We start from the raw sequence: 22,470 nt of genomic DNA on the forward strand, positions 1-22,470 counted from the left end.
TGAAATGTTATGTGGCTTCATCTCTCTGAAGTACTTGTTGGTTTTAGAAAAATGGGTTTGTTGTTATCTCCTGAGTTTCCATCACAACATCTCTCTGATTCTTCTGTGATTGTTTCTTCTGTTTTATGCTCAGCCACTAGAAGGAAATTTGGTTTTTCATTTAATGGACCTAAAAGTGCTTATTACTGTCCACCACCCATCCCGTACTTCACTTGCCCCTTTCCTGTCTTATTGGCTCCATCAGTGAAGTGTGTGGTTTGGGAAGAGCTTGGAGTTAGGTCTAGGAAATGAGCTTCAGCTTCAAGCCGTTCCCTGCCTTCCTTCTGAGTTAAGGTGTTTGTGAGAGGAAACAAGCAGGGGCCTGAAGCAATTACTGAGCCCAGTGCAGGCCTGGGTGTTAAGGGGGTCATTATCACCTTCTTCTGGATGTGGTTTGGAACAGGGACTGGCCTGTGGAAGGGTCCCAGGCTGGCCTGGTGGGGGCTGACCCAGGTAAAACAAAACAAATATTTTGATAAGCTGAGCTCTGAGCAGTTAAGTAGTGGGAAAGGGCACATAAGTTTTATTCAAGACTGTATCATTTATTGTACCTCCATTCTACAACACATACTGTGTTCCTAACAAGAGAATGGGAATTATTATTATTAGGATCACAATATAGATGATTTATAATATGTATTTCTCAAATAACACAGGAGAGATAATCATTTCATATCCCTGCCTTTCCCTCAACTGGATCTCAAAGGAAGCCCACCTACCCTTTCTACCCCCACCTCCATCATCACCCAGCAGCCTCTGGGGTGAGGTCTGCAAAGAGTGAACTCACCTCCATCTGGGTTGCCTTACGTCTTGAATCCCATTTTAATGCCAGAGCTGGTACATTTACTCTTTAAAGTATAAAATAGTTCATACTTATTTTATGTGTGTGTGTGTGTATAGACATATACACATATGAGTGTATGTGTATGTCTTTATAAACACACTCGTGTATACATTTATACACATAAAGTATGTTTTACATATATAAAACATATATAAAATATATATAAAACATATAAAATATATAAAACATTATATATAATATATATAAATATATATAAAAAACATACTTTTTATATATATATAAAAAACATACTTTATATAGATATATATAAAACCATGTCATGTAAAGAAGCTTTCTGGTTCCATGCTTTGACCCCATGTCTTCAGTGATTTTCTAGTATCACTAGGATCTTAGCTCCCCTTGGAGGATTCACTCCTTTTTGGCTCTCAGGGGTCTTTTGACAGACCTATAAAATCCTGCATAGATGTTCAGAACCCATTTTTACCCTGACCATTTAAGCATACAAAGTTAAGTAAGCCCTGAACAAAGCGGGAAAGGAAGCAGGAAGTCAGGGGAGTGGAGGGGTTGTGTTCTGCTAATTCTGCAGGATAGTCACGGGAAGTGTGAGGAGGCATCATCATTGCTGATAACATGCTCACTTCAGCTGAATCCCAGAGAGAATGAGAAGGAGAAAAGCTAATCAGATGCCTCTCCTTGTTGTTTGATTTCTTTTTTCTCTTATGTGGATTTTTGTTTGTGGCATGGTCAATTCATACACGATTTTACAAAATTGTATTGGGCCGTTTTTGTCCCAGTTTATAACTTGAAATTAAAATAAATTGAATGCTGTGAGGTGTGGTTTTTAAAAGGTTATCTTTGCCACTATTCTTTTACTCAGTAATTCTGTACATGTAACCATTATATTTGCTGACATTCATCTTGTATCAACAAGATGTCCAGTCCTCTTTCAAAGCAGGAATATCAAAGCCTCTATCCACCAACCCACCATATTTTAGTAGTTTCCTAGATTTTTAGATTTTAAGGACCAGTAAACTAAACAAAAATAATTAGGGTTAGGGATCCAGTATAGAGTCAAAAAGAACACAAACTGCAACAACCACCATCTTTTATCACTCTTTCTTAAAAAGAAAGACCATTTCACTACCAAAAAAATTAGAAGTACATAATCGAACTTAATTTTTTGACAACTCCATGGCACCTATTTTTCTGCTGGCACAGTGGTGATCATCTTTCCCCAGGTTACTTTTTGTGAAACCCTGCTCTGCAGCACCCTCCCTGACCCATGCTAGTTCTGCTAGAAAACTTCTAGTGGCTGCAAACACTTGACTCCAGTTTTTGGAAAGGCCTTCCTTATAGTCTTTCCTTTTCTAAGTAAGCATCGCTAAGACCTTCAGCTGTTCCTTCCTTGCAGGGTGTGATTTCTAGCTCTTTGTTTATGGTGCCTACTCTCTTCTGAAAGAGCTCAGAAGACCAGGTTAAAGGAGATGTTTAGAATAATTGCATTCAATGTAGAAAACACTTCATGAAAACAGGCTGTCTTATTTATTTATTCGTCCACTCCTTTCTTCTGAATGTCAAATGTTTATTATTTGTCAGGCACTATGCTGAGGCCTCATATACAAGGAGGAAAACACACAGTCCAAGGGCACACACCTAATGGGGACGACAGCCATGCAGATAATGTTGCAGTGTGCTGATTGCTGCACCAAGATGCTGCGTGGACAGGATGCCATGGGCAGAGTGCAGAGACAGCACTCAGCTCAGCCGGGGAAGGTCGGAAAAGGCCTGCTGCTAGAGAATGCCATTAAACTGAGTCTTGCAGAAAGATGCTAAATTTCCCTGGTGAAGGAAAATCTTAAAGGGCAGGAAATTAAGGTGGAGCAGGGCAGGACAGGGACCTGTATAGCGATATACAGGCAAGCTGGCTGGAGTTTTATTCATTTGTTAAGACTGCTGTAACACAGTACCACAACCTGGGTAGCTTAAAACAACTAATAGTTATTGTCTTACGGTTGTGGAGGCTAGAAGTCCAAAATTAAGGTGTCAACAGGGCGATGCTCCCTTTGAAACCTGTGGGGGAACATGCTTCCTTACCTCTTCCAGCTTTGGTAGTTTGCCAGTAATCCTTAGTAAGTTCCTGGCTTGCAGGAATCTTTCCCTCCAATCTCTGCCTCCATTTTCACACAGCCTTCTCCCCATGTGTCTCTGTTCACATCTCCCTCTTATGAGGACAATAGTCACACTGGATTAGGGCCTACCCTGAGAGACGCATCTTAACTTGACTACATCTTCAAAGACCCTGTTTCTAAATAAGATCACCTTCAGAGGTCTTGGGGCGTAGGACTTCCACGTGTCTTTTGGGGGAACACAGTTCAACCCATAACAGTGAGTGTTGGAGAATGGTGAGCAGAAAGGCCCAAGAGCATAATGTCTTTCTATGATTGGCTCATGTTTTTTTTTTTTTTTTTTCAGTGCGACCTATATTTGAGTTATTCTGGGAACTTGAACTTGTGCTTAATCAAAAGCAAACAAACAAAAAAATCCAGGTATTTTCATGTGAACAAGCCAAGGCTTTTTCTAAATTTGTACAGTTGATTTTGTCCCTTTGGAACTTACGTATAAGACCTATTTTTCCCTAGTGAATATTATTTTATTGACTTTAGCTAAGTATTCATTCTAGCCTGTTGAAATAATTTGAAAGTGTTAATTCTGTCATCTTACATTCACCGTCCCCCCCAGCTTTGGGACATTTATATATTTGATAAGTGTGCCACCAATGACCTGATTTGTGTCATTGTTTAAAATGTCTTTTACAAATGCTGGCCAAGAACAGAGCTGTATGGCATATCCCCAGATGCCTCCCTTCGTGTTCACCATGACCGCTAACCAACAGTTAACAGCTCAATCACTCGTTCATCCAGTTACCCACTCACTCAAGCCACATTTTATCTTCCCAGATTTCTTTATCTGATCCATGAGCAAATAATGATTTTTTTATTTAACTCAAATCAGAATACATTATGTAACATTCCTAAGCAGCCCTGATTTTGTCACCACCCTCCAAAGTAGAAATAGCAAAAGTTTAATGTTCTTATAGTTCTGGAGGTTAGAAGTCTAAAATTAAGGTGTCATGACTTGCTCTTAAGGACTTTGCTAGTACTTGTTCTTTTCATAAGTCTCTCTGACCTTCTATTTAGTAATCCAGTCTAGAATTTTGCCTCAGATCAACATTGGCCTTATCTGCCTTTAGTTTCTAGAATCTAGTTTTTTTGTTTTTTAAGGAATCTGAATAGCATTTTGCCATCCTATCAACAGCTTTCCTATTATGCGAGGTTTCTCAAAACAAGATTGGTAAATGCTTACTGACAATCATATAGATAAGAAGCACTTTTATCTCCATACCCAGACCCTATACTTGCCAGCTACAAGCAGAAGAACATCATCATCTGGAAAACAGTGGATTCAAGCTCTATTGAGGATGAGGCATGTTTACCTTCGTTTGGGATATGGTAATTGTGAGAAACTGATACTAAAATAATTTTACAGCATTTGATGCTCTTTATAGTTACGTGTTTTCATATAAAGATAATTCCTGTCTGATTTTCTTAAGTTTCAAGATTCTGAATTTTTGGAGCCGTACTATCCTACCTCCGCAATGATTGCTCATCTTTATCTGCAGTATCTAAGGACAGGGTAGTTTGCAAGCAAACCAGTAAGAAATCAATATGGGGGGCTGTGTATCCTTTTCCATCAGATCCGCTCTTACAGCTGTAACCATTGTCACAAGTGACCTTTGAGCCAAACGTCTAAGTTTAGAGACGTCAACTCTGCTGGCAGGCTGTGGTAGCATTCCCTTGCTTATACAGTCCAAGTGTGTCTTTTACTAGGGATATGTTTATATCCTATCCCCAAATTTTTTAGAGCTGAAGTGAGTAAAATAGATATCATTTTCCTTGTCAGTCTGTTCTTCAGACTGGCTTTTCAAGGTCACAGGGCAGTCAGGATTTATTACTTGAGAAAAGGATGGACTATGTTTGAAAATCAATATGCTGGTGGAGTGTTTTGGATCAAAGCCAATGTTAGTGTTCAGTCGAAGAAATGTCCAATTTGACTCTTGCCTTTTTAGCTTGTATCAGAATCAAGAGAAATTTCTAGGTAATTTTGCACACTGTTTTAATAGCTTCAGATAACTTTTGCTTCAGAGAGGATGTTTACTTTTACTCTCTGTCACACTGTTCTTGTTTTGAATGAAGCAGTCATTTCTAGTTTTCAGTGTTAGAGTTTAATGCATTCACTTTCTACAGATTCTGACACAGTTATCTGGTTGTGTATGTGTGTGTAAGATTTCCAGTTGTATGATTTACTTTAAAAGGAGTGACAACTTTAGAGACATTTGAAAAACAGTTTAGGAATGAAAGGCTTTCTGGTTTTTTTGCGCGTGTTCCGCCCCGCCCCGGCCCCGTATAGTTTTGTTTCTGCAGTGTTGGGGGCAGGGGGAGGGTGCTAATTTTTAATTCCATTTTAAGTTCCTAAATTGCCTTGCTTCCCTCCTGCGATTTTATGAGCTAAATTGGCATAAAATATAAGGTCATACTCATTTTCTAAGGCAAAATGTATTTCCCTTCTCCTCACTGCTGCCAATTCCCCACACCAAGCACTTTTGGGGGGAAAATCATATTACATGTTTATATTTTATTCGCTCAAACCAATGTATGTTGAGAGGTTACAATATGGAAAAAAAAACTGTGCTGAAAAGTTACAAAAAAGTTGGATCTCTCTTTTCCCAACATTTTGCCACATTGGATCACATTGATATTAGGGTAAGAAGGTAGTCTAGGTAAATGCTCTCAAGTCTCAAGTAATTAGAATTAGAAGTGCCCTTAATTGAAGAGTATGGGAGAAAAGAATAACATTTATTAGTCACTGAATATTCATTATATGTCAGGCACCGTACTGGTCATTTCTAATAGTGCTGTGAGGAAGATATTATCATACCACTTTACAGATGAGGATCCTGAGGCCAGGCAACTAACTACACCAGAGTCACAGGGCTGCCCATTGGCCGTATCAGTACTTGATATGGTCTCTCTGGTGGGAACTCTGTCTTCTTTCCATTATAACATTGTCTTCCTTATGTTTCAGTAAAGTTAAGTAGTATATAAACACAAAGGTGACACTGTCAAAGCAAAGAAAATACATTACAGGTTTTGGTGGGAGAGGAAGAAAATTTAAGAAATAATTATTGTCAGTTCATAAATTCAATTCAGAAATAAAAGGCCACTTTCTATAATCAAATTGCCTTTGCTTCAAAAGTTGGACATTAATCAGTGTTTGAGACATTTAGGGATTCATTTTTATGATAGATAATATACATTTTACTTGCAAAATTCTGGATTTCATTTTCGGCACATATTATTTTCCTCTGACATATTAGTACTCGGTAGCACTAATTTGGGTCTGGCCATCTGTGACTGCATCCTTAAGTGCTGCAGCACAGTGACTTGTGGTAAAAATACTGTCATAAGATAATGTAAATGACCTTTTGTGTGCAATGTGCTCTTAAAAGACCATAAAATAATGTAAAGCTACTTTACCTTGATTGCAGATCATAATAGACTTGATACTAAACTGTAATAGCAAGTCTGTGTAATAAATCAAATGCTTTATAATATGCTGTGTCTAAATAAATTATGTCTAAATAAAGCTCTTTTATTTAGAAGAGAGGTTATAAGTTTTTCATAGACTATGGCAAAAAAATGCATTTTAGCGATTTTTAATGAGGTAGTTTTAGTGTTTTATATGAATTTTTTAGTCCAAGTTATACATACAGTAAACAGCATCAATTGTTACCTTTATATACTATTTATAATGGATTCACCCAGGAATGTTAGTAAGACATTAACAGCAATGGTTCTCAATTTAGTGAGAAAAGGTTATTAGTCTCAAAATCTGTATAGAGATGACCAGTTTCATTTGTACTCAAAGGATGTGTTGATCTGAAAATTTCAAAGTTATGAAAAATCAAGTTATGTAGATGTCTGTATCTTCTCTTGAAAAAATGTGTTAACTTTGTCCCAATGCTTCTGCAATTCATTCTTCATCAGCTCACATGCTGTAAGGCAGCTAGGCTGGCTGACAGACCACATGAGAATTGTCTGAACTTCTGCTAAATCACCTCAAATCTGCAGGCTCGGCCGGGCGCAGTGGCTCACGCTTGTAATCCCAGCACTTTGGGAGGCCAAGGCGGGCGGATCACGAGGTCAGGATATCGAGACCACAATGAAACCCCGTCTCTACTAAAAAATACAAAAAATTAGCTGGGCGTGGTGGCGGGCGCCTGTAGTCCCAGCTACCCGGAGAGGCTGAGGCAGGAGAATGGCGTGAACCCAGGAGGCGGAGCTTGCAGTGAGCCGAGATTGTGCCACTGCACTCCAGCCTGGGTGACAGAGCAAGACTCCGTCTCAAAAAAAAAAAAAAAAAAAATCTGCAGGCTCTGCATCTGTGGCTGGAGCTGAAATTGTTTTCCTTTCCAGGACAGTTCAGAAAAGTGAACTTTGTGATTCCTTTTCCCCATCTTCTAAATTCACAGAGACAAGCCACTGGCTTTCCATTGCACAGATACCATGGATTATTTTTCTCAGATGTCAAGTTAAGCATTTAAGACTTCTTCAAAGAAATCCTTTGTCTTTAATCTCTCCTGCCCTATAGAGCCTTTCCATTCACCCCCTCCATCTCGTCATCCCTCATTGTAATTTCTTGAACTTAAGTGTTATTGCCAAAGTACAAAAAGCAAGAAAATAAATAAAATGTGGCATCTCTCTCTGCTAATTCTGGACAAAAATTTTCGTTAATCTTACTAAAATAATTGCTCTTCTGATTTCATTCTACAGTTCCAAATCCTCCAGCCTCATTCTGTTCTCTCTGTCCTTTTCTTAGAATGCAGAGTCCTCCAAGACCTTTGAAGACTTAAGCTTCCATAACTCACTACATAGGTTTGCGTTAGATTCTTTATTGTCCTACAGAGCCCACCTAGATTTTTGTTTTCCCCAGTTTTTCTTACTCAACCTGACCTTCCTTCTATGTTTATGCCTCCTTCATTTAGCATCCATCATACAGGGTCTCATATTTTTAGTTATTTTTTAGTATTAAAAGTTTTTTACATACCCCAAAGGACTGTCCTCCTTAATGGTAGGTGTGGCATCTGCTGTATTTTTCATAGGCCTTGAAAGGGCATACTGTAGACATGCTATAAATATTTGTGATTGATTTCTTGGTTTGATCTCTCCTTTCTTGACTGTACTTATCTTTCCTGTAATCCCTTCACCTTCAGTGCCTGGTTTTCAGTTGTTTCTGACCTACAGGTCTGCAGTAGCTTTTCTTGCCAAGCATTCTCCTTTAAACCCTGGCTTCAATTCCAGCTGCATAAGATGTAGCTTCCTGTTCTACATACACCAGGAATCTTTTATTCACAAAGGTACACTCAGCCATATAACACAAGTGGAAGGGGCAGTTATCTAATGTAAGAGTTAGGCCAGAACAACCAAATGAAATGGGGAATATCTTTCTATTCCCTTAATTTTTGTGTCTTGAAAGTAGAAACATTGAAAATCATCAGGGCAAAGAGGTAAATGTCATATAAAGTTTATTTGATTTTGATTGCCTAATAAATTTTTACATCTTCTATCTCATCTCCAAATACCACTTTACATACCAAGTAAATAAAGGAAATATAACCAGCTGAATTATTCCAGGTAGTGAGAATTCAGAATAACATGGGTAATGACTCTTTCTACTATTTTTAGGCCTCATTCTCCAAAAAACTTTATTTGCTAAACAGACATAATGTATACTTTGTGTTCCTTCCCCTATCCAACCACTGTTGAAAGAGCTAAAGCAAGTTTTCAGAAATCCCCTTTGTCTGGGAGGCCATTGAAAAAACAAAGCAGCCAAAAAAGTGAGTTAGAAAACTGCATTCATCTGTGTGTATATGTGTGAGGGCATGTATTGTTTTTTTTCTTTTTTCCCAGCAGCTCCAAAATAACAAGAGGGGGGTTGGCTTGTAGTCCTCAAATTCATTTCCCTCAAATAGATACATTAGTTATTCCTTTTAAGCTTTAAAGCCAGTCCTGCCGCCCCCTCACTGAGGTATGTGCTCTACTGGACATGTTATTCCAAGATAGACCAATGTCATGTATCCAGAAGGTCTTTAGGCAGGTAACTTCTTCCTGAATGTCATCAGCATCTGTCTTAAGGACCTTAGCAATTACAGAGTCCACCCCTCATCTCCTTACTCTTTTGGAGCTGTGTGCAGAGTCAAACTGGGAATTATTTTCAATCTGTGGAACAATCTGTGGTTGGTGACCCAAGTTTCTACAGCTGTCAACATGCTTGGCCTTTAAACTCCAAAGCAAACGTTCTGCCTCCCATCTTTGCTACTTAGTTGTGTAACCTTGAATACGTCCCTTACTGATTCTGCTCCTGAGTTTCACATCTACAAAGTAGGAGTAATATTCCACCTCCCCAAAAGATTATGAAGATTAAAATAATTGGCATATATATATGTGTATATATATATATTGCTTAGTGTGTATATATATATATATATATTGCTTAGTGTATATATATTGCTTAGTATAGTGCCTGGCGTAGAGTAGGAACTGTATACTTGTAAATAATTACTTTTATTATTCTCCTGAATTAACTCACGAGGTCATACGTTTTCTGATGTTGGTGTTTTATTTTTCTCTTCTTTTTCTCATTTCAATCCCCTGTCCCTCCTACTTGCTAATTATGATCATATACATAGGCACAGCATCTTTTACGGGATGTCTGAATCCCTGTTTGTCCTTCAGGAGCAGTTATTATGAAAACTATCATCCTATATGCATGAGCAATATTCTGCCCTTTCTCAAAGTTAAAGTATCTTTTTTGTTTATACGTATCACTTTTTTTTTTACTGTTGTTTTAAACACATCCATTGTGTTTTCAGGTTTAATAGTGTTCATAAAACATTCTAAAACTAGCACAAGCACTGCAAATGACCCCATGTGCCTTGAATGAATTTACAACTGAAATGACCAATATTAAAATAACTTAACAACCATTGTCGCCATCTGTTGGTGGTGGTTGGAGTGGACGCCACTCTCCAGAGCTTTGGCTTGTAACTGGGACTCTTCAAAAGCTGCACGTTCCCTAGCACACAGGAAAATTTGTGTGTGTGTGTGTGTGTGTGTGTGTGTGTGTGTGTGTGTGTGTGTCTGTGCGCGCGTGCGTGCTCATGCGTGCACGCACACACATACGTTTATATATTTGTACGTGCCAGTGGATAAAGTCTATAATGATATGCACCAATAATTAGGACTTCAGGTGATTTTAATTGTTCAACCTACTTTTGTCTTCTAATTACAATAAGCTTGTGTTTCTTTTGTAATATAAATTACCAAAAAGGTAGAATTTAGGAGGAACTAAGTGATGGAGGCAGAGGAGAAAATTAAGCTTTATATACCAAGTGCAAACTGAGATATACCTAAATTTTATATTGTAGCAGATGAAAGAGGAGATCTAAATGGAAAGAAAGAAATGAGTGAAACTGTGGTGCAAACTAAAGAAGTTTTAGTAAATTCTAAGCAAAAGGTTTTATTAGCCAAGTTCACTTGGGCCAAGAGGTTTGAACATGAGCTTTTACCTGTTATCCTCTCCCTTTGAAATTCATATTATTATATCGTCATGTCTCTTAATTGCTGTTCATCTTTTTACTGTCAGAGCTTGCTCTGGAGTGGATTATCTACTTTAGCGAAGAATATTATAATCTGGGTAGCTGGGGCTGTGGTCTAACCCAGTTACTTTGAAGCCAGATGAAATCCAAAGAATCTTCATAGTCACATTTATTTTATTTATTTATTTATTTTTTCATAAAATTCTACACCATGCTGTTTGGTCATGCACTTTCTTAGTGTCCTTAGAGTGTGAATTCCACCAGTCAGGAGGCCTGTTTCTCCTAGTACATCATATGTCCCTATTCCGTAACAGTGATTTTTTTTTAAACAGGGGGTCTCACTCTGTCACCCAGGCTGGAGTGCAGTGACACAGTCCTGGCTCACTGCAACCTCTGCCTCCCAGGCCCAAGTGATCCTCCCACCTCAGCTTCCTAAGTAGCTGGGACTACAGGCGCGCATCACTACGTCCAGCTAATTTTTGTATTGTTTGTCGAGAGGGGGTTTTGCCACGTTGCCCAGGCTGGTCTCGATCTTCTAAGCTCAGGCAATCCGCCCACTTCAGCCTCCCAAAGTGCTGGGATTACAGGTGTGAGCCATGCCTGGCCGATGATTTAAAAAAAAAAAAAAAAATTAAGCTACAGATAGGAGCAAGGGGAGGTGAAGATCTGGTTGCTTTATTAATTTGTACCCAGATGTCTGTTAGTCTTACAGGCATTGGTGATTGACAACAGTATTAGATTAAATGTTAACTGTAACAGCTCCCCCTCACCCCTCACTTTAAATCTTACTGCAAGTAAAATGAGTAGAGAGAGATGATAACTGCTGTGAACCCTCCCACTCCTTATCCCAGTCCCTGAGGTGCCATTTGATACATGGCTCCTCCTCATATTCTAGATCTGCACCTTTCCTGGCCCTTTTGTCATGACATCAAAAGCTACGGGTTCTATACTCCATTGCTGCAATAAGATATCCAAGTTGCCCACTGAGGAGCTAAGTTAGCTAGGGCCTGATGGATTTCAAGGGTTGCATCTTCCAGTTCTGGGGTCTGTATTTTAATGGGAGCCTCTTGTGCTGGAAGTGGTATAATTGAGTAGACAGCCCAAAAGAAGAATATTTTAGGAAAGGGAAGCCCTTCAGCACCTTAGGTAAATCCAGATAAGCAGCTTCCTGTGCCACTTGTTTGCAGAAGGCCAGTATGCAGCTGCCCCACAGACAGAGTGGAATCTGTTTTCTGATGTTCTGTGAAATCACTGTCTTTCAGTCTTACTCCACAACTTGCAAGGAAAACCACAATAGAAAGTAAAACTGATAAATGTCAGAAATCACTCTTTTTGTACTCACCATCCTCTGTCTTGTTATCCCTCTTTCAACCATAAGCCACGTGTTTATTTCTTATGTTTAAAACAAATGAGTAAAAAATTTCCTGTGCTTGGAAAATGAATATTTGAGTACCGTACAGACCTTCCATTACCCTTCTTCTTCCATACTCAGAGGGCATTGTTTCTCAAAATCATTTCATTGATAAGTTGCCATGAAAATTTACTCATTTGTGAGCTCTGGGATTTCAGGCAAGATGTAATGCTCAAAACTTGTATGAGCTTTTCGTTTTCTCATATGCACAAATGGGAATAATAACACCTACCTCATAAGATTGTTGTGAAGTTAATTAAATAAGAGCATACATGCGAAGTACCTGGCACAGTGTCTAGGACATAAGTAGGAAGTCAACAAATGTAATGCCCTTTCTAGTTTCTTAGAAAATAGCCAACTAAATAGTTGAAGAGATTAGGGATAGTTTCATGGAAAAGATAATGTTTGAACAGGTTCTTCAAGTTCAAGCATGGGTAGAATAGGGTAATGGAGAGATGTTTAAAGTGGTATTTAAGGTAAATTAATGCAACAGACAGGGTTGAAAAGCTGGATGCAGGGAGAGAACTATTATGTGTTTTTTGCATGTGTCTAGGAACAGTGAAGGGAGAAAGTGAATATTGGAAACATATCAAAGACAAAATTCGGAAGAGTTATTGATCACCTGGATTCAGGAATTACTGAGTTAGTGATGGCACAAGGACCCCGAGCTTGGTAGGAGATTGGGGGAGTGAGAGTGCTAGTGAATGAAAAGAGGTATGGAGAGAGACAGGGAAAGCCATGTTTGGGATACTATTGAAGATGAGATTTAGAAAGTGGTGGGCTTGATATTTCACGACTTAAATATTTCACTAGATATTTAAGAATCCTAATAAAATATTAAGGTATTTAAGTAGAAAGAGGAGGAGAGAAAAACCAAAGCTTTGGTGAGTTTTAAAAAAAACACATACACACACAAGGAAGAACTGAGCAGCATGAGAGGAGATTCATTCATTAAAACCATGGCACTGAATGAATTTCCTAAGAGAAGGAACAGTTGAAGACCAAATATTAAACTTGATGAAAGTACTTAGTTAAGGAGAGAGAAGAGGAAGCTGAACGGGCAAGGAACCCCTGAAAGAGGGCTGTGAAAGATGGAATGAGATGGGGAAGTACCTGCCACAGAGAAGGGAGGTGCACTGGCATAGCGGACTCATGCCAGATGTAGCAAACAAGCTGAGAGAGGGTGTGGTGTGGCTTGCATTCAGCACTACTGAGCCTTTTCTCTTTGCCTACTTCCTCATTCCCCTTTCTCCATGCCTTTTCCTGTCTTTCTTAAATGTTGAAAGCAGAACTAGAGGTGTCAAAGGCCAACCCTTTACCTTCCTTCTCCTAAATAGCCTTTCTTCTGTTTGGTTTACAAAATGCTCTGAACTCTGAGAGCTCAAGCAGTCTCTTAATCACTGTGACTCTCAATCTCCTTACCCCAAATTGGAGTCATACCTACCGTCCCCCCTGCTTTTGGAAAAGTATGAAGCAGGGATACAATCTAAAAGTGCTTTTATCAAGGACTTGTGCACACGAGAGAGTCCTGGTGTCTTCGTCCATTTTTTGTGTTCCTGTAAAGGAATACTTAAGCTAGGTAATTTGTTAAAAGAGAAGGTTTATTTGGTTCGTAGTTCTGCCGGTTGTACAAGAAGCACAGCATCAGCCCTTGCTGCTTGTGAGGGCCTCAGGAAGCTTCCACTCCTGGCAGAAGGCAAAGGGGAGAAGGTGTGTGCAGAGATCACATAGAGAAAGAGAGAAAACAGAGGAGGAGGTGCCAGGCTCTTTGCACAACCAGTTCTCACGGGAACTAATGGAGCAAGAACTCACTACCACAAGGATGGCACCAAGCTATTCATGAGGGATCCACCCTCACGACCCAGACACCTCTCAGTAAGCCTGATCTCCAACATTGGGAGTTTTTGTTTTGTTTTGTTTTGTTTTGTTTTGAGACAGGGTCTCACTCTGTCACCCAGGCTGGAGTGCAGTGACGAGATCACGGCTCACTGCAACCTCTGCGTCCCAGGCTAAAGCGACCCTCCCACCTCTGCCTCCTAAGTAGCAGGGACAATAGGCCCTGCACCACCATGCCCAGCCAATTTTTGTGCTTTGGGAGGGTAGAGACGGGGTTTTGCCGTGTTGCCCAGCCTGGTCTCAAACTCTAGGGCTCAAGCCATCTGCGGGCCTTGGCCTTCCAAAGTGCTGGGATTACAGGCATGAGCCACCATGCTCAGCTGGGAATCATATTCCAACATGAGATTTGGATGGGTGAAATATTCAAACGATAGGAGCTGGTAAATATCAAGCATATAACCTAGGTAGATAGATGGTTGCTGAAAGGTTGTCTTTAAATCACTTATTTTTTTCTCATTTGTAGATTTTTATAGATTATTTCTTTGTAAGCCTAGTGATCTGTGTTAATATTGTTAAAATGCTCAGAATCTCAACAGGGAATTGAAGGTGTTTGTGCAGCATTATGCCTCTTAGATGTAATTGTCATTTGAACCTGAAATTATCTTTACTTTCATGCCTAGTTAGTAATCATTTGATTACATGATTACACAGAGTGAACATAAGGAAGATTAACTGAAGGAGAGAAGTGGCTCAAGCCATTTTTTTTCTTCTAGATAAATATATTTCAGCTTGTTTCAATGCATAAAATACAAGTGTGTAATACTCACAATGGTTTAAAATGCTACAAAATACTTCCATTTCCTAAAAATTTTAATATGCTTTTTAGTCGTCAAAATCATTCATGAGAAAATTAAAGTAGAGCAAATGTGGAATTTTTGAAGTTAACGTCTAGAAAATGAGGAAACGTGAGACTCAGATGCATCAAGTAAGTTACTTGCATTTCCCAGAGTCTTACTTTGATTTGTTTTGTTTTGTTTTGTTTTTGAGATGGAGTCTCGCTCTGTCGCCCAGGGTGGAGTGCAGTGGTGCGATCTCATCTCACTGCAATCTCCGCCTCCCCAGTTCATGCAATTCTCCTGTCTCAGCCTCCCAAGTAGCTGGTACTACAGGCATGCGCTACCATACCCAGCTAATTTTTGTATTTTTAGTAGAGACAAGGTTTTGCCATGTTGGCCAGGCTGGTCTCGAACTCCTGGCCACAAGTGATCCGTCTGCCTCGCCCTCCCAAAGTGCTGGGATTACAGGTGTGAGCCACCGTGCCCAGCCTTAGTTTGATTTTTAAGAAACAGTTTTAAAAGTTATCTTTCAAAATTTTTTTTCCTCAATTTTTAGAAGGCAAGCATAGATAACAGTGCTTTTCCTTATAGTATGGCCACTATGGAGAGTGTGGGGTTCAGTTCATATTGACATTATACTGTCGCTTCGTTTTCAGTAGCAGTATGCTAAATTTTAATGTTCTTAATTTTTCCTATATTCCCCAGCATCTATGGCACATAAAGGAATTTCAACATATTTCTCATAGAAACTTCATAAAATTAATGATTAATCCCTGATTAATTCTTATATTCTTCTTCATTATATTCTTGATTGTCCGTTTCTTAGACACATGTGCATGCACACAAAGTTAGTGAGTTTACTGTATAATTATTACTGAGTTACAAGTGGTGTAAGTTAAGTGTATTTATGAACAGTTATAAAAGTCCTCAGTAAAAAGGATCTGTTTGACACCATTAAGTGTGCTAAACATAAACATGCGCGCACACCTGCCCTTCTGTGGCGATATGGAGCCTTGCAATGCTGTCCACAGAACGAAAATGAATAGAATAATGCAAGCAGCTTTCCCCTGTTACTATTTCATAAAAGCTGTATGGATCATAGGACAGTACTTTCCTGTTAGAATTCTGTAACCTTGCATTTGGCTTTGTATTTTACACTGATACACTGTTATTAGAAGAAAATACTTTGTATAGAGCCCACATCCCATGTTTCTGTCCTAAGATTGTCAGGTAAGTACCTGATTTCTTCAGAGTTGAACTCCAAACTGCAATCCCACAATTCAAACAAGAGGCCTAACCATTCCCTTTTTTTCAGTTTTGAGTTTAGAATTCTCATTTCCTGTCTCTTAGTAAAGAACATTTTGTACTCTAAAGTTTGCAGATGTTTGAAAAGGATGTGTGTTCTTTGGATTTAGGCATTAATAAGGGTTCCTTATAACTTCTTTTTCTTTCTTTTCTTTTTTCCTTTTTTTTTTTTTTTTTTTAGATATGGGAAAATAGTCTCCACAAAGGCAATTTTGGATAAGACAACGAACAAATGCAAAGGTATGTTTTCTTGGCTGGTTATTTGGTAAATGATAGCTTTAGAAAAATGATGGAATTTAAAACCTGATCTTTGGTTTCAGAACCACCTTCGTTTTATTAAAAACCAGATCTTATATATCACCCAGTTTCTGTCTTGCACAGTGTCAGCATATTACTTACATTTGTCCCTGGTTGGGTTTTGGCTACAAACCCAACAGCAGCTAGCAGTTTGCCAGAATTCCAGATTTGACGCCAGTAGAGTTAACATGCAAAATACGGGTTGGCATTTAGCCCTTGCTTTTAAAAGGGGAGTAGAGTTAGAAAATAGCTTTTCTTTCCTGAGCCTGAGGAGATTAGAGCTGCTTACTGAAGACCATTGGACTGTACTAAAGAACTGAAAAGATTACATATTGTGCAAATTGGCTCTATTAATTAGAATAGAGTAGTTTTAAGCAGTACTTAATTACATGTTTCAATACTCGCAATTGTTCTCTGCTGAATGCCTGTTGACAATATTGGCAGCGGGGAGGAGACAACCATTTTCACTGACCAAATTGTAATAGGGAGGGGAGGTCATGCGCCCCTTTGAAATATGCTGCTGCATTAATTTGATGCACTGACCTTCAGTTTTCCATGTAATTAGGATGAGCTCATCCAGCCCCATGAGCTGGAAAAGGAGGCGTCTACAGTAGGCAGCACTGATGCTCTGTGGTTCTGACTTTTAATGATCCAGCATCTTAACAATAGGCATGTGATTTCTAGGAAAAGGGAAGAATAGAGTCAGCTGACTTTGAATCTAACTACTGACCCTATGAATTGAAATAAGTTGACAGGAATAGGCAGAGAAGGCAAATCTCCTCATTAATTAGACGCCAGTTTTTCAAGTAGTGGTGACAGGGCAGTGGCTCAGCACAATCTGAAAAAGGCAGAGAACATAAATGAACCCTATGGTAGGGGCCTCTCCTTATAAGCCAAGCATTTCCTTTAATCTAGACTTGAAGTGGTTCATTGTATTTCTGTCTCTTCTTCAAAGTGCCTAAATTTAAAGGAGCTATTGTAGCAAATAGCTAAGCTCATGTTTAATCAACATGGCACATTAAGGCAATTTTGCCTTGGGACAGTGAATAGAGCATGCTTTATGTAGAGTGGTACCCAATAAATATTTTAAATGAATTAAACTAGAGAGAGTCAAATTGTAGACTGAAATGCATATACTTAGTTTCCAAGGTTAGTCTTATTTAACATTTATAAATGATTTGGGAGAGCAGAGGCACAGAAGAAAAATCTTTTGGTTTTATAAAGAAAAATAGACTTGCAGGAATAAAAATAGGAGGCTGATCACCAACATCACTTTGAAACTAGAGAGAAATCAGAGTAGACAAGTGGTTTTATCCATACCCTACCTCCTCTCTTTTTCTTCCCCACCCCAAAAGAAATCTTACATGTTGGCTCAATGTGTTAAAAAGCAGAGCTGCCCTAATTAAGTAAAAGAAAGGACCTAGAGGTTGAATGCTTCACCACATCCCTGAACTGAAAACCACACTATTTTACACTCTGCTCCAAAAGCAACCTATTCCATAGAAGCCAAAATTCCTCAAAGTGCTCTACATGATCTAGAAAAGGTATGGGTAAAAAATAAACTAATGCTAAATCTAACATGTTGTCATAATACAAACCCTTAACAGTTGGTAAGGGTCCATAGTAGAGAGATTTATGGACTTGTAAGGGTAGGACTAATTCAGAACTTATTTTAGATACAAGAAGTCTCCTGGAGACCTTCCTTTAAAGTGGTTTCTGGGAGACATTGTTTTTGGGTGTGTGGGCAGTAATAGAAACCTTCTAGGGCTCTCTGCTTCACAAAAGCCTCCCAGCAATAGGTGTCAACAGATTATCTGGTGGGTTGAGACGGTGGGTGAGTGAGTGAGTGGAGAGGGTAAGTAAGAGCGGGTTTATAAAATCCTAGAAGCAAGTAAAAAGTAATTTCAGGACAAATGAGAAGAAATAACACTTAACTTAGCTCGTAATAAAGTTAGATAACATGTTATCCAAGATAACTTGACGTGATAGGTAGATACATAGGCATATAGATGACTGATTGATAAATGAATATAAATAAATAAATGCATAAAAGATTATAGAATACTAATATAAATGAAAGGTACTTGTGTTATGTACTTATTTTTTGAAATTAAGCAGATCAAAGGACTTTATATATGGGAATGAGAGATCTTAGAGGGTTACAGGACATTTTTTGCCAAAAAACATATTTTTGGAACACGTATTTTCAAGAGAATTAAGCTGAAGGAAACATTAGAATAACATGTACCTAAGTTATTAAATTTTAAAATTCACAATTTAGTTGCTATTTTACATTTCAATTTCTCTCAAAAGTTTAGCCAACAAAAGGCATTTATAAGCCTTCCAATACTGGTAAATATGTCAGTTCAGGACAAAAAGAAAAGCTCACAAAAGATTGGTTATGAAATTGATTGATTCATTATTTATACTTATAGAAGTGCATGTAAGACCAGAACACTTAGACACATTAGCAAAAATAGTTTCAGGATGAATTAGACTAACAGGAAAAATAAGGGTAAAAGCGGGCAGCTTTAAGTTATTACCAAATGTCCCTGTGTTTCCTACTGGCCAAGGCAAAAATAGAAAACATAGCTCTCCCCATGATTCAGTCGTCACAATGTGAGAGGAGAGCAGGAGTAACATAACTATTCCTGGTCCCGAAACCTGAGAGGAATTCTCCTGGGAAGCCTCAGTGAGAGGATGCCATGTTATTTAGTGAACCCTACCTTCAAAAACGTCTTTACACCTATTTATTTATTTTTATTTTTTTTGAGAAGGAGTCTCGCTCTTTCACCCAGGCTGGAGTGCAGTGGCACAATCTCAGCTCACTGCAGGCTCCGCCCCCCGGGGTTCACGCCATTCTCCTGCCTCAGCTTCCTGCATAGCTGGGACTACAGGCGCCCGTCACCTCGCCCGCCACCTCGCCCGGCTAATTTTTTTTTTGTATTTTTGATAGAGATGGGGTTTCACCGTGTTAGCCAGGATGGTCTTGATCTTCTGACCTCGTGATCCACCTGCCTCGGCCTCCCAAAGTGCTGGGATTACAGGTGTGAGCCACCACGCCCAGCCATACACCTATTTATTAATCAAATCCATAGAGTCTGTATAACTCAAATTTTATATTGTCTCCTATTTACTTGAAAGTAATACAGATAGACAGCATGAAAGAGCACAAGGTTGCATACTTAACTATTATGTTTGTCTTCAGCAAATGGTTATAAAACAGCCATAGTGTGGTAGGCATTGGGAAAGACCAGAAGAGGATGTAAACAATTAACTAAAATACAGGCATTGTGGATTTCTCTATAAGAAAATAACAGATAACAGAATGCAAATATTACCTGAGTTGATAGTAACTTCAAATACAATAACATCAAAATTGAGATCTTCTGTTTACTGTAATTTGTTGACAATAGCAAAATTGAAGGAAAAAAATATCCATCAGTAAAAGCTGCTGTATCATTTCATTGTAGCTGGGTGCTCATTTATGACCCGCTGAAACTGTATGAGAGAGAGAGTACGTGCATGTACATGCCTGTGCGTGTATCCACAGAGCTTTGTTGCATGTTAGCATGGACAACAGATGTCTAAAAAAACATCCAAGATAGGTTTAACCTTATTTCTAACCTGGCAGTTGAGTAGCATTCTTTGTTTTACCTAGATCAACCTCTTCCTTTTGCTCTCCAGCCTGGCTATTTCTCTACTATCTAAGTCAAATTAAGCCTTATTTCAGCCCAATTCCAAGTAATATATAAGGAAGCTGCTTCTTGTTTCAGCTTTTAACATTCATCTCTCCTGAAACATCTATTTCTGTAGTCAGTAGTCTGCTCCATCTCATCATAACTTATTTCGCTACCAGGCAATATTTTTGGTAGTAATACTGCAAAACTGACTTTGGGTTGTTTCTGAGCTTTCTGTTTGACTTTATTGATGTTGATTTTGTCACTAGTATCATCCTATCTAAATTACTACTACTTAGTAATATTTCTGTAAGTAAATGATAGGGCTGGCTCCTCTTCTAAACAACATTCCAATGATGCTTTTCTTTTGCAAAGTATTCTTACTCATTTACAATTAGTTTGAGTTCCATGGAAGACTCTGGTATTTTGCCTGGTACCGTTTCTTTAGTCTACTAAATATAACTTGACCCTTTTCTCAATAACTTAAGAATTATCACAGTGAAAAGTCTGTGATTCTCTATTTTGATACAATGATACTCATGGGATCTATTGAGATTCATGAGGCTATTAATGCTTATGCTGTGTAAGTCCTATTCTTTGCATAGTTTTTCTCTTTTGTTGCTTGTTAGTAGTTTTCACTGTTAGACGCATTCATATACTTACTTTGTAGCAGACCTGCCATCACCCCAGCCCCCCTTTTCCCCTAATTTTCTGCTTTTGACTTGTTGTGGCCTGAGAAGACAGATGACCAGCTCATTAAAAATGTTTGTAAAGCTATGGATAAGGAAACTTCGAACCAGAGCATCTCTAAGGAGGTTATGTGTTTGTTTTGTTATGTTTTGTTTTTAGACTTTAGAACATGAACTGCCAAAACATATTTTAGGTGTCTTGAGGCATTTTCCCCAGCTCTTCTTTATTTTGAAGGGGTGTGATGAGCTGTATTTTAAGAAAATAAGTATGATACCTTTAACCGAGTACTAAACTTTAGATTATTTTATTTTGGGGGTGTCTAATAGTTGTACTTATTCTAATTTTTAAAAATACAAGTTTATCTACAAAATAAACATAATTTTTGTTTCTGTCATTTGTAAACTCTGTAGGATGGCTCCATCTTTCTTACCGAATCATTAAAAAGCTATTTCCCTGAAGTTGATTTTTTTCTTCCTTTTTTTTAAATTTGTTTTTTTTAAACTTGGTTGGCAACTTAGATGTCTTTTTTCCCCCCAGTAAATACAAGACACGTAAGATCTCTCTTTTTTTTTTTTTTTTTTTTAATCTCGAATAGGGAAATGCTGGTTCTTTACTCCCCCAACTCCCTCTGAAGGGAGGCTTGTCTGGCTGGTGATAGACGAGTGATAGATGACAGGGAAGAAGGGCCCAGGAGGCTGCTGGCCCGCAGCTGTTAACGCCTGAGGGTCCCTCAGGACATTTTAATCTCTCTTGCCCGCACCAGAAACAAAGTAGAGCTGTTCTTTTACCCTTTACCTAGCCACAGAATAATGGCTTAAATACTAAGTGTGTTTTTGCATTTCAGGTTATGGTTTTGTCGACTTTGACAGCCCTGCAGCAGCTCAAAAAGCTGTGTCTGCCCTGAAGGCCAGTGGGGTTCAAGCTCAAATGGCAAAGGTGAGTTGAGAGCCAGCAATTGCTTCTCTGTTCCACAGCTTTGGTTGTGAAGCCCGACAGGTCTGCTTTTTCTATCTGCATCTGCAATCTCCCCTTCATCCCACTCAGCACAGCGCCTTCTGGACACTTGTCCTGTGCCTCCGCAGCCTCTACAATCACTATTGTGCAGAGGACTGTTCCTTGTAACTTAATCTATGAAGGAAGATTTATAAATATGTAAAATTTACATAGTAAATTATGTAATCCCATAAGTAAATTGAGAAATAGCAGCATATTTTCTCAGGTAATCAGGTATTTGTGAGTCTTTTAAGATCTGTACTTTTTTTTTTTTCTTTTTAAATTTAAATGTCAATGCCCAAGGAATGAATACACTTCTAGACATGTTTCAAAAGATAATTGTGCATAGCATATAGCATATTCTATTTCAAAAATATATATAACTGGCACATACATTATACAAATAAAACAAGTAGTTTTAATGCACATGTGGGCTACAGATGCTATTTCTACTGTACAATAGTGAGACATTTTTAGGTATTGATTATTAATGGGATGTAAATCTACTTTTTAGTAGTTCTATAATGACTTTATTCAAAACTTATTTCTGATGAACTTTTAGCATATTTTAGATGAGCAATATTGTTGAAAATTTCTTCAGGTGAGTAATTTGCTTGAATGTTAGGGGATTATAAAATGGAAGACCATGTTTCATGCTTAATATGTATTTTAGCACAGTACACATGGATGTTAATTTTGATAAGGTACATTTTTCTTGAAAACTTTCATATTATGGTAGTTTCCATCTATGGTTTTGACTTAGAACATCACAGTTTCTGCATGTAAATGGAGTTGATCAGCCAGTCATTGTGTCTTTCTCTTCGCATTAGGTTCATCCTGAAAGTTAAAGATGCTCAGACCCT

General features: G+C 38.5%; 1 protein-coding gene across 12 annotated transcripts in view; it reads left to right on the forward strand.

Moving 5' to 3' along the window:
* RBMS1 (RNA binding motif single stranded interacting protein 1) overlaps positions 1-22,470 on the forward strand; it is a 218,836-nt gene that overhangs the window by 155,901 nt on the left and 40,465 nt on the right. For all 12 annotated transcript variants that reach the window (XM_032755581.2, XM_032755583.2, XM_058441667.1 and 9 more), the window contains 2 exons: positions 16,129-16,187; positions 21,459-21,550. In XM_032755581.2, coding sequence (XP_032611472.1) covers positions 16,129-16,187; positions 21,459-21,550 — 151 coding nt within the window. The remainder of the gene's footprint in view (positions 1-16,128; positions 16,188-21,458; positions 21,551-22,470) is intronic.

The sequence above is a fragment of the Hylobates moloch genome, unplaced genomic scaffold, assembly GCF_009828535.3.
Source record: "Hylobates moloch isolate HMO894 unplaced genomic scaffold, HMol_V3 SCAFFOLD_1, whole genome shotgun sequence".
In the NCBI taxonomy this organism is placed as follows: Eukaryota; Metazoa; Chordata; class Mammalia; order Primates; family Hylobatidae; genus Hylobates; species Hylobates moloch.